The sequence below is a fragment of the Salminus brasiliensis genome, chromosome 2, assembly GCF_030463535.1.
Source record: "Salminus brasiliensis chromosome 2, fSalBra1.hap2, whole genome shotgun sequence".
Lineage (NCBI taxonomy): Eukaryota > Metazoa > Chordata > Actinopteri > Characiformes > Bryconidae > Salminus > Salminus brasiliensis.
In genome coordinates, this window is record NC_132879.1 from 54,026,660 (window position 1) to 54,044,183 (window position 17,524).

A 17,524-nucleotide genomic window follows, 5' to 3' on the forward strand; every position below is an offset into this window, starting at 1 on the left:
CAATAAACAGATTTTATGGGACCTTTTAAATACTAAACCATTGCAGAGTCACATTGGGCTAAAATCACGGACCTCATCAGCAGGTGCGTCGAGGACAGAGCCTTTAAAATCCTTTAAAAATCAGCCTTTGGAGTAGAAAGTGGAGTGGGGCTTCTCAGTGAGGAGGGGTGTGAGGATTAGCATCCACAGCACCAGTTGGACTCGAATGCACCATATTTGTGTCCCTTTGCACTTATTGGGCTGGAAAGCTGGGTGTGTTAACACTGTCTGTGTTTAGTGATTGCCAAGCTGGTAATCACCCCCCACCCTAACCCACCCCCCCGCCTCTCTCATCAAGTGCAAAAATTGTACTATTCACAGCTTTCCTTTAAATATAAATGCACCATATGGAAGCTGAATTCTTACCCTGCATGTGTCTCGGTGTGTGTGTATGTGTGTGTGCAGTCCACTCAGCTATCCTGCGGTGAACCGCTACTCCTCGTCCTCGCTGTCATCGCAGGCCTCCAATGAAGTGAGCAACATTACGGGCCAATCAGAGAGCTCAGACGAAGTCTTCAACATGCAGGTGAGTGCTCCAGCCCAGCGTGCTCAGAGCTCAACACACACACAGACATAAACACACACGCTCAGGCTCAACAAAGCTCTCAGGCTCTAAATCAGCCTGCCACCTCTACCCTTACTCGCCCTCCTCTTACATCTCTTTATTCTCTCGCTTTCTCCTCGCACCCAATCAGCCTCTCTTTCATCTTTCCCCCTAATCTCGCTCTCTCCACTTCTGTCTTCTGCTCTTATCTCTCTCTTAATTGCCCTCGCCGTGTTTTCATCCCCGTCTCGCTTTCTCTCTCTCTCTCTTTCACATCGTTCTTAATCTCGCCGTCTTTTCTCACCTTTTTACTCTCGATGACAGTAAGATTCTCAGGTATGAGTTGAAAAAACTGAAGAAACCTGGATTGGAATGATAATGCTGTTCTCAGGCTTTTATCTCACACTCAGATCTCAGAGTTTGTAATTCTCTGTTTTTTTTGCTTTGTTTTTTTTTTATCTCCTTGTCCATCCACAGCCTAGCCCATCTACCTCGAGCCTCAGCTCCAATCACTCAGCCTCTCCCAACGTCACCAGCTCAGCTCCGTCCAGTGCCAGAGGTGAGGACAACCACCCTGCGTGCCCTCATAGCCCGCTCTGTATGTTCGTGCTGATTACTGGCCTGCAGAGCTCTAGTGCTTCAGTAGAGCTTTTATTTAGGTCACGCTGCTCATTACCCTTTGGCTTGTTTTGAACATACACAGACACACACATATATACACATACATACACATACATACATACAGTACCAGTCAAAGGTAGGTTTAGACTAGAGCTGCAATTGCAAACTCAGAACCTCACATTACACCACTTAATAAAAAGAGAATACAGATAGTGGAGCCTGCACTGATCCAAAGCGTCCAAAAAATATGTAAACACTTACATATACTCCTTTTTCCCTGCAAATGATGTAAAACGGAGAACCAAATTAGAAAACATCTATATATGTATTAGAGATGGAAAAATCCATCATCTGTGTGTCGATATTGACTAACTTTCATGCATATCATATCAGATCAGTCGATATTTCTCTAATTAGCCAATCCTGAGAGCCGATCAGATCGTTTTTACTAGTGAGTTAAGGATTACAGTAGCTCTGCATGAGGCTCCTCTGTCACAGGACGCTGCAGTTCCTTATTTAACCACTAGAGGAGCTCGTGCACAACTGCAGCAGCTCATTAAAACCTGTATTGTACTAAACTCTGTGTAAAGCCTGTGTAAACACCACTACCCCGCTGCGGAGTACATCACCCAGCCCAGTACAGTGACTGCACCGGTGTGCGTTTCTGCATGTATGCAGGACATATGTAGGCTACAGGACATAGGTAGGCTATGTTAGCAGGTATATGCATAAGTAGCTCCTTATCACCGTTCACTCTAGCGAATCTAGCAGACCTTTACAGAAATACACAGAGGCTTTTTCGGAAGGCGATATTGTCCTCCTGGCAGGCGCGCTCCTGCCTCCCCGGCGTCATTGGGACCTCCATAAAGCGCAGACAGGCTGTAATGTGTTGGGGAGAATTACAGGCAGTGCTGCAGGAGTGCTGCTGCTGATGGCTGTGGTGGTGAGGTGGAGTGGCAGGAGAGTGCTGCCCGCTCCCCGCTCCCCGCTGGCGGTGGAAACAGGCCGGGGCTGCAGACATGTCTGAGCCGCTCTCTCTCTCTCTCTGTCTGCAAATCCATCTCACCACCAAATAGCCGTCTGTCACCAGGGCAGCACAATTCTCACCCCGGTGGGGATGTTACCTGGGGGTGGGGAATTATTGCTTCTGCACCGACTGTTTAGCGAGACAGGAGAAAAAATACAAGGAGAGAGAGACCAAGTGTGTGTGTGTGTGTGTGTGTGTGTGTATTGTGTACAGGAGCATTATTGCACATTACTAGCCTATCACCTTCTCCTCAACGTTTTCACAGGTTCACCGCAGTTGTCCGAGAAACACAAACATGGCCGAGAGAACTCCTGCCTCTCCCCTAGAGAGAGACCCTGCAGTGCTATTTTTCCAAACCCACTTGACCCCACACAGGTAAATACACTGTATTTCCCCTGACTTTTTCAATCCCACACTGCTGAATACACCATGTGCCCCAAACCTTCTCAATCCTACACTGGTATATACACTATATTCCCATCAACCTACTGAATTACACACTGATATATACTTCCCACCTTTTCAACCAATAAAGGTTAATACACTATATACCCCAAACCTTCTCAATCCTACACTGGTATATACACTATATACACACAACCCCATTGACCCCACATATGTATATTATATATTCCCATTAACCTACTGAGTCACACACATATATACACCCGACCCCTTCAACCAATAAAGGTAAATACACTATATACCCCAAACTTTCTCAATCCTACACTGGTATACACACTACATACACACAACCCCCTTGACCCCACACAGGTATATACAGTATATCCCCATCACCCTACTGAGTCACACACTGATATATACATCCGACCCCTTCAACCAATAAAGGTAAATACACTATATACCCCAGACTTTCTCAATCCTATTCTGGTATATACACTTTATACCCCCAAGCCTCTCAACCTCATACAGGTAAATACACTGTATTACTCCAAACCTACTCAATTCTACACTAGTGTATACACTATATACCCCCACCTTTTTGACCCCACACAGATAAATACACTATATACCCCCACCTTTTTGACCCCACATAGATAAATACACTAAATACCCCAGTCATCTCAATACTATACTGGTATATACAATATACACCTCCACCTTCTCAGTCCTGCACAGGTAAATACACTATATTCCCATCAACCTTCTGCATCCCACACTGAGATACACCTCCAACCCCTTCAGCCAAAACAGGTAAATACACTTTATACCCCCAAACCTTTCAACCTCATACAGGGTAAATACACTGTATTACCCCAAACCTTCTCAATCCTACACTACTAAATACACTATATACCCCCAAACCTTTCAGCCTCATACAGGGTAAATACACTGTATTACCCCAAACCTTCTCAATCCAACACTAGTAAATACACTATATACCCCCAAACCTTTCAACCTCATACAGGGTAAATACACTGTATTACCCCAAACCTTCTCAATCCTACACTACTAAATACACTATATACCCTCAAACCTTTCAACCTCATACAGGGTAAATACACTGTATTACCCCAAACCTTCTCAATCCAACACTAGTAAATACACTATATACCCCAGCCTTATCCATACTACACTGGTCTATACACTATAAACCCCCAACTTTTTGACCCCACATAGATAAATACACTATTTACCCCAGCCTTCTCTGTACTACACTGGTCTATACACTACATATCCCCAACCCACACTTGTGTCATGTACCCTAGCTTTCTCAACCCCACTCTGGTAAATACACTATATTCTCCAGTCTCTCTTGACCCCCACTGGTAAATACACCATGCACCCCAACCCTCTCAATACTACACTGGTACATACACTATATACTTCCACCTCCTCAAACCCACACTGGCAAATACACTATATACTGCAGTCTCTCTTGACCCCACACTGGTAGTTATACTATATGCTCTAGCTTCTTTTGAACTTACACTTGTAAATACACTATATAACCCAGCCATTCTTTTAAATACACTAAATAACCTAACCTATCTTACCTCCATACAGGTAAATATACTGTATATACTTCCAAACTCACCACCCAGTACATAATGCAGTCTCTATTGACCTTACACTGGTAAATACACTGTAAAACTAAGCCTCTCTTCACCCACTCTGGTAGATATACTATATACGCTAACCTCTCTCGACTCTATACAGATAAATACACTGTGTATACTCCCAAACTCTCAGCCTCACAACCCCCTCTAAACCATGCAGGTAAATACACTACATATACACCAAAACCTACGATTCCACATGAGTCAACACACCATAAACCCCTACTGCCTTCACCCAGAATAGAAAATCTGCTGTGTATCAGCGACACTCTTTGTGTCAGCGAAACTGTGTGTTCCTGCCGTTCTTCTTGACAAAAGCAGAGATGAAAAATAAGCTGATTTTAAATATAAGCATGCTCATGTGTCTCCTCTACAGAGGGCGATTCCACATCCTGCAGGAGACGCGTCTCTGCCTCGCAGTGACCCCAACATCTCCAATCCAGACAAAGGTGAGCTGCATTTATCAGCACAAACACACACACACACACACCATCACACACACACATACTCCTGCATGCACTCATGAGTCACAGTGTTGTTGAAAGGTTTGTTTTTTTGAGACATTTTGATGGTTGCCTAGCTGAATTTGATGCGAGATGACAGCTGAGCTCTCTCCTTGTCTTGTGGCAGCTGCGAGTGTATGACCGACCCACACCAATGCTACTCTCATCACTATTCAGAATAGAGGGGTGGGGGGTGGGGGGGGAGTATTTCAGTCATCCTCCTCTCATCCATTTATCTATTCTCTCATTGAAATCTGCATTTAATGCCTTGGAGGTACAAAGGCAAGCTTCGATTCCCAAGGGCGATGGGTTTTCTCCAGCGTTAGGTTTTATTGAAGGCAAGATTTAAGTCAAATATTTATTTATGATATTCATGCTGTACACATCTGCATTTTTAAGGTGCCGCCCAGAACAGAGTGCAGCTCCATTTCTGAGTATTCCAAGGAGATCCTGAGAATCTAGTCCTCTTGCTTAATTAAAAAAAGGCCGAGGTTTTGATTGCTTGCTTTGATCTGATGGTGAAGGTTAGAAGAGTGGAACAGACTGTAGTAGAAACTGAATTAAAAATGAGACGCCTTTATTAATGTGGGCCCAAAATGGATTCCTGTGGTAATTGCCACATTTACCACACAGGTAAAAAAAAAAAAAAAAACATGCCAATGGCTGCTCGTCCGCAATGCAGCCCAGTAAATAAGAAACTACTACTGTACTCTGTTTGGATTGCTGATACTGAGCTGTCTGAGTGAACTGACCAAAGCTGCACTGTTTTGTGTGAAAGTAGTCAAGCCTGCCCCGAGCAGCTGGAGTCTTGACACACCTCTCTCTGACTCTGTCGGAAAGCTGTTGTGCCCCCCTGTCCCTCCTAGGCCACCGTACTCAGGTAAAAAGAAATTAAGCTACTATAACTGATCCTGTCCACTGCCACTAATACTTCTCGTACCTTTTTAACTCTTGGATCGCCTGTCTGCTCTCAGGTTTGCCTCAGTCCTTCTTTCTCTCGAATTTTCTCTACTCTTAAAGGAATGCTCCAGAGTTTTACAACACAACTGCAATCTGCCAGATCTGTACGGTACCACTGATTACCACAGACAGTCATTTGGACACGTTTTCCTGTGCTTAAAAGATTGTCAGTGTCACGTGTCAAAAACCTCCAAACCCCTCACAAATGGCAACTTCACAGGAGGAGAGGAAGGTTTTCCATTAACATTCGAATGGAAGTCAATGGAAAAGTCATGTTGGAGCCTTTCTATTGGTGCATTCTTCATGAAATTGTGGCACAATGTCAAAAAACAACCGTCAGATTCACATTATGCCAGAAACTGAAAAACATCAAACTTAAAGATACAAGATTTTTGCATGACAGCGACTGTATGATACTTACATAGGAGACCTACTATGTTTTCACAATGGGATCCATTGTGATCAGACCAGACCCCGGGAAATCTCCATCCACACCGCTATACTGGTTATGTAGAACCACATATTCTGCAAAATTCTAAAAAAAAAATTTACTCTGAAAGAACACTGCATGGACAAAAGTATTGGGACACCCTTTTAATCATTGAATTCAGGTGTTTTAATTAGGTCGATTGTTGCCCCTAGCCATGCAGTCTGCCTTGCCTACACACATTAGTGAAAGAACGGGAGGTTCTGAAGAGCTCACTGAACTCCAGCGTGGTTCTGTATGTAATAGGAGACACCGCTGCACCAACAACAACAGCTGGTCAGCTGGTGAAATCTCCTCCCTCCTGGATCTTCCTCCATCAGCTGAGGGTGGTATTATTATTGAACAGTGGAAGAGTTCAGGAGGAACAGCTCACAGAGAGCAGCTCAGCCACCGAGCGTCTGTCAGACCACGTAAAAAGTTACAGAGCGGGGTCAGGGCCGAGTGCTGAGCTCAGAGCAGAGTGCAGAAAAGCCTCCAACTGACTCAGTAACTGCAAAGCTCCAGTTCTGCTGCTGCTGGTAGAGCTGCAAAGCAAAGGAGGACCAGCATCATATTAATGCCTATGGGTTTAGAATGGGAGGTCATAAAAGCTCCTGTAGGTGTAATGTGTCCCAATACTTTTGTCCATGAATTGCCCTTCACTCTTAAACATAAATGTGCTACAAAGAGTTATTTGAACAATGCCTTACAAACACTCTGGTAAAGATAAGACTCCCGTTCAAGCACCAGAACGATTCGTGCACATGAGTAAAGGCAGTTTTCAGGGAATATGAAGAATTGCTCAAATCTGACTTCAGTTTTTTCTCCATATTAATGTGTAATTGGTTTAAAACGGAATGTCAAAAAAATTCATGTAGGTGTCCCAATACTTTTGTCCATTGACTGAAACGTCCATGAAAGGGTTCATCATGCCCAATTCAGCAGCTGTACAGTAGCTTCTGTTCTCTGTTTTGTTCTGTTTTAAGTTTCAAGTGGATTTTTAAGTTTCAAGCACCAGGGAAAGTGTTGGGAAAGACACTGGAGTATTCCTTTAACCTCTATCCTTTCTCATTTGAACTGCTGGTTAGTATTCATCCAGAAAAGTCATTTCCAAGGTTATCATGGTTTCATGTTCTCTCCAGACATTTTTTTTTTTACCAGATCTTTAAGTGGATCAATCAGTTGAAATCTGAAAGTAAACTTGACTTGCATGTAGTTGAAGGGGGCGAAGCACATCCGCCTTAAGGGGATTCCGACTGCTCTCTCTCATGTTATAATCCTTGTTATTGCTTGAAGAGATGAGCTTTCTCATAGCGTTCCTCTCTCTAATCTGCATGACACCTCTGGGCTTCATTAAATCCTCAAATGGCAGGCTAAAGCCGGACTCTCCTCTCCTCCGGCTGTTTTCCGACCTGCCTCCTCTGCCTCTCCCTCGTGCTGCTTCTCCTTGTTTCCTCTGCTCATCATTTTTTAACCAGTTCCGACACGGCGGACGTTTTTAGAGTCAATCCGTCCTCCCGTTCATTGTAGTTGACACTGGTGGACTCTAATGGAGCCCGTTGTCCTGAAAAAGAACAGCTGGCAGACGGGTAAGCCGCTTAGCGGGAGCCTCCAGCGCATAGCGATACGTTTCCCTGCTTCAAAGACGGCCGTGGCCGCCTGGCCGTGTGGCTGCCAGCTAAATTTAAGTGTCTCCAATCCGTGTGTCAAATAGTGACGAATGTCCCAGACTCACTGACCATTATCTGTCTCTTTGAACAGGCTCTCCTGCTAAGAACATAAGATCACAGTCGCCAGCGTCACGCTCGCCACAAAAGGTAGGAGCCCCTTTCCTCTGTGGATTGCTTTCATGCTATTTTAGTGCTGGTTTGGGTAAGTACAGGTTGTGTGGAGCTGGGTTAGGCTGGTCTATGGGGGCCAATAATGTCATTAAAGGAAGCTTACAGATCAGTTCTTGAGTATGCTTGAGGCAAATTACTGCAATTTGGCAAATAATTCAATAAAACCTTTTAGTACTTTAAATTGCATTGAATAAATACTAATTACAATAAATGTAATTAAAATGGACAATTCATTAAGCTGTCGAAATGGCTGCATTAACAGTCTCTACTCTTCGGGACAGAGCTTCCACCCAACTCGGACATTGCTCGCTTGATGGTCCTTTTGAGCAAGCAATGCCAAAACTGGCAGCAACAAAAAATGCCCAACCAGAGCCAAAGTGCATCCATGCGCTAGCTGTTAATATGCAGAGGGTGCCGGTCAGATTTCTCGCTCATTAGCCTTGCGTCTCTAATATGTGCCTTTTGTGCTACGTTTTCAATGAACCTTTACAAAATCAAATAAATGTATTTATTCATATTACACAAGATATATGTATATTATTGCTATTTCAGGTTTTACAAATGAGATATGTACTGTAAAGTAAGAGTAAGTTAGTAAGTACTGTAAGATAACACAGAAAAGTCCAGAAAAAGGGAAAGAAAGAGGAGTCTGTACATCTTAACAAGGTAAAGAATGAAACATTCTGTAGTATTAGAAATATATAAATATACATATTAAGGGGATAATGGGAAGGCTGTCCATATAAGATGATGAAATATAAGAAACAATGAATACCTGATTTTCTCTAGTGTAAGAAATTGCAGTTTAATTCCAGTTTAATAGAAATAAGCACCCTGCTGTTGTATCAGACTGGCTACTAGACAACGTGTTAGTAGACAGGTATTCTGTAGTAACACCAAATAGTGCAATAAGTGGAGTAGGATCTATATCAACCCCTGTAATATCAGAACATGCCCCAAAAATAGACGCCCCAGTAAACAGCAATAGAGGGAACAAGCCAAAACAGAACATCCTAGAAGATTTTGGCAAGCTTGAGTTTTGATAGGTGCAGATGGTGTGCAACTTTAAGTTGGAGCAGACTACGTCTAGCACAGACTGAGGAAGAGTGTATAGAACTGAATCTGTGATTAAAATGCAGCAATGCGTTTCAGAAAATACAGAAAACGTAAAACCCCTCCACTCTTATATATATTAGATTAGAATATTCAGATTATAATTGAATTATTTGGCCTCTTAAACAGGGCTCTGGCTGGCCGACGGGTCGGAAGTGTTATTACAAACTTCTTTTATCAAAGAATAGCCCCACCAGTTTGTACAGAAGCCCCTGCAGTTACTGAGTAATACACTTTAGTGTGTAATAAGCCTTCCTGAATTGAGGGGATAAGCAAATGCAGTTAAACAATCCAAATCTGGGGGTGATTTGCCCCCTCATCACCCCCTACAGCCCATGTGCCTGGTTTGTTTTGTCCCTGAAATTATATATGATGATCTAGACAAAGACAACCACCAGTATTATTGGACACAGATTTAACCCATCAAAGCACTGAACACACACTAGTGAGCAAACACATGTTCCCAGAGCAGTGGGCAGCCTGGGGAGCAGAGAGGCCTAAGGGCCTTGCTCAAGAGCCCAACAGTGGCTTCCCCAGATCCCTGTCATCAGTAACCCAGTGCATTACTACCCGCTGAGCCACCGACCCAGGACCACTGAGCTACATCACCTTGACTTGAGAACTTATCAAATGTACTGTCATCCTCGCTCAAACTTCTTTTTGTGATTCTGAAGTGCCTGATGGAGGTCCCCGAACTGGGTCACGGCACATGCAGATTGGCCACGATGTGTTTGGTGTGCATGTGGAAGAGCAGATGACACTGATCCTGTTGGCACTTATGCATGTGGAGCTGGTGCACTCCAGACCACTTCATCCTGCCTCGCATTTCACATTTATTTACCCTGCAAGGCTTCGTTCATCCAAATAAACAAACCTGTGTTAGTATTTTAAACAACCCATCAGAAACGACCAAACATGATCTGAAATATTTGTGTAGTTAAGCTATGCTGGCAGACATCCTCATTTATTTACTGCAGATATGCTGTTTTCCTCCCTCTCTCACTCTCTCTCACATCTAGGTTTTAAAGAAAGGGGTTGGAGCCGACTATTATATATATTTTTTATTTCCTCTGTGCGAGCAGGGAGATCGTTAGCATACTGTGTAAAGGCGTGTATTTTCAATTCCAAGGTGTGTGTGTGTGTGTGTGTGTGTGTGTAAAGAATCCTGCAAACCATTAGAATCAGCTCCACTGACTAATCACAGTGCTGTGCTCCTCATGTTCTAACTGCTCTGATCCAAAAGCCAGTCATTATGCACTGTTCTGCTTTCCCGTGCTGTTATCTGGTCGTTCACATTGATTTCGGACCAGGCTTTTTGCTAATCATCCACCTAAACCATTCAGAGAAACTCCCAGGTGTCATGTAAATGAAAGAACAGGTTAATGAAATGAAAGGCCTGCAGGCTAGGAGGAGCTCCGTAATATGATCGATATGAACCTCCTTAGGCCTTCTGAATGTTAAACTGTAAAATACCTGTAGAGAAGTACTGCCAATAGAATAGGACTCTCTAGAGCACATAAACATGACCCTCCTGACACCATGCTGACTAATGCCAGGTGTGGGCTAGAGGGGTATAAAGCCCCCCAGCATTGAGCTGTGGAGCAGTGGAACTAACTGTGTTCTCAGGAATGAATGATGGATGGTGGTGTGTGGATCATCCAACAGCCAGACCTCATTAACACTCTTGTCGCTGAATGCAATCAAATCCTCACAGCAATGCTCCACCAAAATCTAGTAGAAAGCCTTTTTTACCTGCACAGTAGAGACAGCTACTCCAGTTAAACCAGGATAAGCTCTTTTTAATACCCTTGATTTCAGAAGAAACAGTGAATGAGCAGGTGTCCCAATACTTTTGTCCATACAGTGTATTTAGCTGACATGCTTGTCTCAGTAGTAGGTCAGTGCACCATTAGAAAGCCTTACTTTACATAACGCATTGGAATAGCACTGGCAGTCATACCTGTTCAGGGAATCATACCCCATGGTAAGGGTGTTATCCACTACATTCTCCAGCCGCTCTGACCAGTGCCACCAACTACAGAAGCCTTGGTCTCACCATAAGGGAAAAAAGCCAATGACACACAACCCACATTGAACCCACAACCCTGTTATCTGCCCCCTATTCATTTAATTAATTAATTCATTATTTCATTAAACTAAGCAAACACTAAATATAAATAACACTCTACAAAATTCATAGAAACTTCGGAAACAGGTGAGGAGATCAGATTGCAGTCGCTGGCCAGAAGTAAACAGACGCGTTGTTCGGAAAGCAGATATTCGTCAAGCTACATTGTGCAAGAGGTCCAAGTTCAAAGTTTTACTGAACTTTTTAAAAAGTTTTCTCCATTGAAAATATGAAACATTACAGTATTAAATTATTTGGCAAATTGCAGGAACGTTTTTTATACTTAAGACGACACTAGTTCACTACGGTATCAATGTTTGTGTTGTATTAGCTTAGTAAGGGGCTAAAATATATATTATTTATATCAGGTGTGTTGGACTGTAGTGGGATCAGGTCCAGTCTAGTCTTCAGGTGCATGTTTAGGAGGAATCCATTCTCAGGGCTCCAGCTGCCAATGGCAGGACCTATAATTTCGGACCTTTTTCAGCCTCCAATTCTGATCTGAGTGTTTTAATATTGAGGATCTGCATTACTGTTAGGAAATGCTGCTCAGATGTACCTTTAAACTGCAGTAAAATCACATATTTAGGATGTGTGTAGTGTGAGAACTTGAGTTCTACCAGAAGACCCAGGAGACATTAGTGCAAAGATCAGATGTCTAGATGGTCAGAAGCAAACAGACGCGTTGTTTGGAAAGCGGATATCCGTCAAGCTACATTGTGCAAGAGGTCCAAGTTCAAAGTTTTACTGAACTTTTAAAAAAGTTTCATCCATTGAAAATATGAAACATTACAGTATTAAATTATTTGGCAAATTGCAGGAAAGATTTTTTTTATACTTAAGACAACACTAGTTCACTACGATATCAATGTTTGTGTTGTATTAGCTTAGTAAGGGGCTAAAAATATTAGCAATTAAACTTGAAACATCAATATTTGAGGTCATATTATTTTTATTACCTATATTATCGTCCACCCAGCTAGCTTCTGACACAGCTTTCTCATATTACTCCTATATAACGTGTATAAACGTATATATTACACATGCATTAAACACATATTTAAGAGAGACGTCTGTCGGTGTGTATCTGATGTATAGCGGGTCAGTGCACTGAATTCCCCAATGTAAGAATCGTTCAGCTCGTCGGAGTTTGACGGGCAGCTATCTGCCTCGCTCCAGGCAGACCAGGAGCCTGCCATTCAAACAAGCACACACACACACACACACACACACACACGTACACATACAAAAGCACAGTCCTCCCTGTAATGTTGATTGGCAGGTCACGCAGAGCTGTCAGTTCAAGACTTGCGGACCGTGAAAGGACAAAAGCTTTTAGTGTATTTGAGTGCAGCGGAAAATCTCCGAGCAGCACTTAAGAAATGGGCCGGGTAACATTTCTTTTAAATCAGGCATTTCATGGAGTACGCATAATGTCTGAACGCCCTCGTGATCACCCCCAAGAGTGGGCGGGTGTGAAAACATCCATATTTAAACTTGTTAAATTAATTTGCGAAGTCCTGCTCTGGCATGCGTCCAACTGTGCTAGAAAAATGAACACCATTCATTTCTCCAGAAGCTCCGTCTAATTACGCTGAACGCTCTGCACTGCTCTGAGATACGGAGGGATTGGGAGTAGAATAATACTGCGACGGTGAAACAGCCGCCAGCCGACAGAAGCAAATGCTGTGTCATGTTTCATGGTCATGTGCGGTGTTTCATGGTCATTGACATGTGTGCCTGGACATTTCCCCTCCTGCAGGATTTATTTCCAGTGATGGGGAAACACCTGCGACTCTACTATTAATGAACTCCATGGGTAGTTTAAGTATCAGGTGTGTTGGACTGTAGTGGGATCAGGTCCAGTCTAGTCTTCAGGTGCATGTTTAGGAGGAATCCATTCTCAGGGCTCCAGCTGCCAATGGCAGGACCTGTAATTTCGGACCTTTTTCAGCCTCCAATTCTGATCTGAGTGTTTTAATATTGAGGATCTGCATTATTGCCAGGAAATGCTGCTCAGATGTACCTTTAAACTGCAGTAAAATCACATATTTAGGATGTGTGTAGTGTGATTTTGATTATTCGGACGAATTTGAGTTCTACCAGAAGACTCTGGAGACATTAGTGCAGTAAAGTGTGAATTTAATCTGGACAAATAATGAGATGGGAACGATGTTAGCAAGTCAAAGCTCTTTGTTATTGGATAAAATCTTTGGAATAGCCTTACCCCAGGTATCAAGACTCTGAATCCTGACGAACCTATAGGCAGGGGTCGGAGCCTACCCTCGGGCAGCCGTCGGGACCAAACTGGTGGCGTTGGGGACGAAGGAGGCAGTGGCGTGATGTCACCTCAGAAAGCAGCAGAATAGCATGGAATTTAATTAGAGATCTTGTAACACAGGTGGAGGCTGGTGATTGGCTGAAGAAAGCTGACAAGTGTTCCTTTTACAAGCAGTACTTAAAATAAACATTTGACAAAAGTATTGGGACACCTGCTTTGTCTGATAGCCACCACCATGTCAGTCAGGGTCACTGCAGTGCTGAGAATAACCCACCACTCAAAACTTCCTGCTCTGCTGTGGTCAGTCCTATGAGGTCCTGACTATTAAAGAACAGGGTGAAAGGAGGCTAGAATGGCTGTCCCTCGTCCCCGTCACTGAGCATGATGCCGGGCAAGACTGGTATTTTTTAACTGATGTAGCTGAGTTGGGATAATGGGATAATATGGGTATTAGTCTTAAGTGTCTTACTATTGTGTGTATGTGTGTCTTTACAGACTTGTGCTCCTCCTTTCACCCCCTCACCCACGGAGTGCCAGTCTACAGGGCTCGTTGCCAACTCCCCCGTGCTATCGGGCAGCTACAGCAGCGGCATCTCCTCCCTCAGCCGCTGCAGCGTCTCCGAGGCATCCGGCACCGAGGCCCCGCCATCCGACCATGCCCTCCCCACCTCTGTCTCCAGCGGCTCGGATGAGGTCTTCCGCCGAGAGAACAAAACCCCACCCCCTTACAGCGTATACGAGCGCAACAACCCCCGACGTCCTGTGCCCCTCCCCCACAGTCTGTCCATCCCACCTCCCAGCGCAGATGCCCCGCCCATACCCCCCAAACCACACCAGCTCCGCTGCGGCAAGCCGGACGCGGACCCTCGGCGCCTTGAGCCGCCGCCGCCGCCTAGGCCGAGGCCGCTTCCCAGGAAAGTCTCTCAGCTCTAGCACTGCTGCGGTGCGAGCCACACCCCTACACCACTTGCACTTTCGCTCCCTCTCTCGTCGGGTCACTAACCCAAACATCAGCCAAAAGCCAGACTGTTGGGTAGTAGAGGAGGGTATCGCAGGGGCATGACTGCAGCATCCTGCACTTTTTTAGGTCTTAGGACACAAGGTTCACACGTCAAAACAACCACCGGGGCATTGTCTTAGTATTTGGTAGACGTATTAATTAATTCCATGAAGTGTAAATATTAATATGACCATTGCAGTTTTTGCCTTACATATTGAAAACAGAGTCTTTTATTGATGGGTAATGCACGTTTTTAAGTACGTCGTACTTTTCTAAAATGCCGTCAAGGTGCTAGCAGCCTGCGTTCTTTGGCTTTGTTCACATACTTTTGGATGTCCTACAACACGCTATTCCATAGAGACTCACAGAATCCTGAAGGTGCTGATTTAAGGTGGCCAGTTTACCACCCTCACATCAGTTTCATCCACCTCACATTAGTTCAGTACGACGCCAGAGGCCGCCAAGCACCAAACTCGGTACATGTGAAGAAGATGCTGAAGAGACCACTGATATTATTCCCTCCCAACCTTCAGCTTTTGTAGTCTTATCTGCCGCCCAGCAGTCAGCAGGCATGGTAAAGCCTCCCTGGCTTGTTCTGTATGGACGCACTGGAGCTGTTCATAGTTTACATGCTTTTGGCAGAAACCGGATGTTGAACTGGCCCGGGTGACCCTTCAGTGCTGCACTCTGTCCAGAGGGCTGAATCTGTGGGTTATTTCGCCAAGTTTTGTGCCAAAGTGACGTGGAAGCTGTACGGCAGTCACCCTCTGATACACATGAAGCCGGCCCTCCGAACGGCAGTGGAGATGAAGCACAAATGAGGTAGTTAGTCACAGCACTGCCTTTGACAAGCCAGGATGGTACCCTTGCTGGGCCACATGATGGACACTGCATAATATACAGGGAAGAAGCTGAAGGAGGAAGAGTCTGCCCAACTAGCCTAAATTAGGTGCAGTATACAGTGACTGTGAATTATTTGTTACCCATTCTGAGACTGCTGGGCCTGCCGTTCCCGTCCGGATTCCACTCTTGCCTGTGTTGCCGCATCCCACTCTCACTTTTTGTCAGTAAAGATTTAGGTGACAGTTCATTTGTTTATTTGAAGGGCTCTAAAACAGGACTCACAGTGGGGTCGTGACAATATGGCAGTGTGATAATCTGCCCCAGTGTTAAATTTTAGAGGGTCTACCAGTAAAACAGCATGACGATTCTGTACAACCTAGCTGAATTCATTTTCGTCTGTAAACCTTCAAATATAGTCATTCAGATATTTTCAGATATAGTGCTGCATCAAAGAGTTTAAGTACAGTATTCTGCACATTTTACACAGTCTCAGCCCTGCTTAATAACACTGCATGTTGGTTCACACACACTTCACAGTGTATTACAGCAGTATATCAGCCGTATACTGTCTGTGTGTGTTTGTATTATTTATGAAATGTGTTATTAGAGCCTCTGCTTCCCTTCAAATGACATCTGAAACGAATCAGATTAAGTAACAGATCATCAGACGCAGATTTAGTGGGAAATATTAATCACGTCACTCAGTGCTACATTCTAGTTAGGCCTCATTTCTAGTCAAATTAACTTGGGTTATTGTATCTGTGGTCTTTTTTTTTTTTTTTTTTTTTTTTTTTTGGTAAGTTCCTTTTTTTCCAAACTTGGATCAGTTGTGAATTTTGAACAGACATGTTCACAAGAATCAGAATACTTGAGAAAATTGTAAATTATATAATAAGGACATGTTGTAAGTATGCCAAATACGATACCTTGTCTATTGTACATACTGTGTTTTTAACAGAAAGTGTAGCTATAACAAATTTACAGCTTTGAATGTTGGAACAACAAATTATAATTAAAAATGTTAAATATTTATGTTTTTTGGGGGATTTTAGAGAGAATACGGTCCAGCTGAAAATGCATCTAACACATTTACATTCTAATGATTTTCTGTGTAATAAAATGTTTTCAACAAGTGTACTGATCTTGATGTGATTCCTCTGTTTATACACACACACCAATCAGCCATAACATTAGCACCACCAGGTGCACAAAAACAAATCGCTGATTATCTTCATCCTCAGTGGCTTCATCTGCCAAGGGAGGCAGCAAGTGAACAGTCTGTTCTTGAAGGTGATGTTTTAAAATAAGGAAAAAGCGTAAGAATCTGAGCCACTTTGACAAGAACCAAGCTGTGATGTTCTAGACGACTGGGTCATCAGAACATCTCCAAACCATCAGGCAGGCAGGACATGTGGGTTGTTCCTGGTATGCAGTGGTCAGGACCTACCTACTAGCAACCATGCAGGCAATTGATCCATTGAGGCCAGATCTCACAGCTTTCAGGACTTAAAGAACTTGCTGCTGACGTTGGTCTTGGTGCCAGATACCACCGCAGGACGCCTTCAGAGGTCTTGTGGAGCCCATGCCTCAACTCGTCAGAGCTGTTGTGGTGGCACTGGGTCATCAGAACATCTCCAAACCATCAGACAGGTCATGTGGGGTGTTCCTGGTATGCAGTGGTCAGGACCTACCTACTAAAAGTGCTCCAAGGAAGCCTAACTGGTGAACCAGCAACCATGCGATCCATTGAGGCCAGATCTCACAGCTTTCAAGGCTTAAATAACTTGCTGCTGACATTGGTCTTGGTGCCAGATACCACCGCAGGACGCCTTCAGAGGTCTTGTGGAGCCCATGCCTCAAATCGTCAGAGCTGTTGTGGTGGCACAGGTGGGACCTACACAAGAATAGGCATGTTGAATGTACATTATGGAGCTAATTCACATTAAGATCCTTGCAGTCAGTTCCTGTGACCTGTGATCTCTGTAATTACTCTAATCAGGCAGGTTTATACTGTATATCCAGTGAACTGGACGGGAGGAAGATCTGCTCCTGGTGTGTGATTATGTCAGACCATTTG

The 17,524-nt window shown here is 43.9% G+C and overlaps 1 protein-coding gene across 4 annotated transcripts in view; it reads left to right on the plus strand.

Annotated features, from left to right (window-relative positions):
* The window catches only part of dock4b (dedicator of cytokinesis 4b), a 162,497-nt gene extending 145,913 nt beyond the window's left edge, over positions 1–16,584 (plus strand). For 2 of the 4 annotated variants that reach the window (XM_072673179.1, XM_072673181.1), the window contains 7 exons: positions 445–565; positions 1,061–1,142; positions 2,497–2,606; positions 4,689–4,761; positions 5,594–5,695; positions 8,003–8,058; positions 14,100–16,584. In XM_072673179.1, coding sequence (XP_072529280.1) covers positions 445–565; positions 1,061–1,142; positions 2,497–2,606; positions 4,689–4,761; positions 5,594–5,695; positions 8,003–8,058; positions 14,100–14,537 — 982 coding nt within the window. In that variant the 3' untranslated portion in view covers positions 14,538–16,584. The remainder of the gene's footprint in view (positions 1–444; positions 566–1,060; positions 1,143–2,496; positions 2,607–4,688; positions 4,762–5,593; positions 5,696–8,002; positions 8,059–14,099) is intronic. The other 2 variants (XM_072673180.1, XM_072673182.1) reach the window with 2 other exon arrangements.
* The last annotated feature ends 940 nt before the right edge of the window (positions 16,585–17,524 follow it).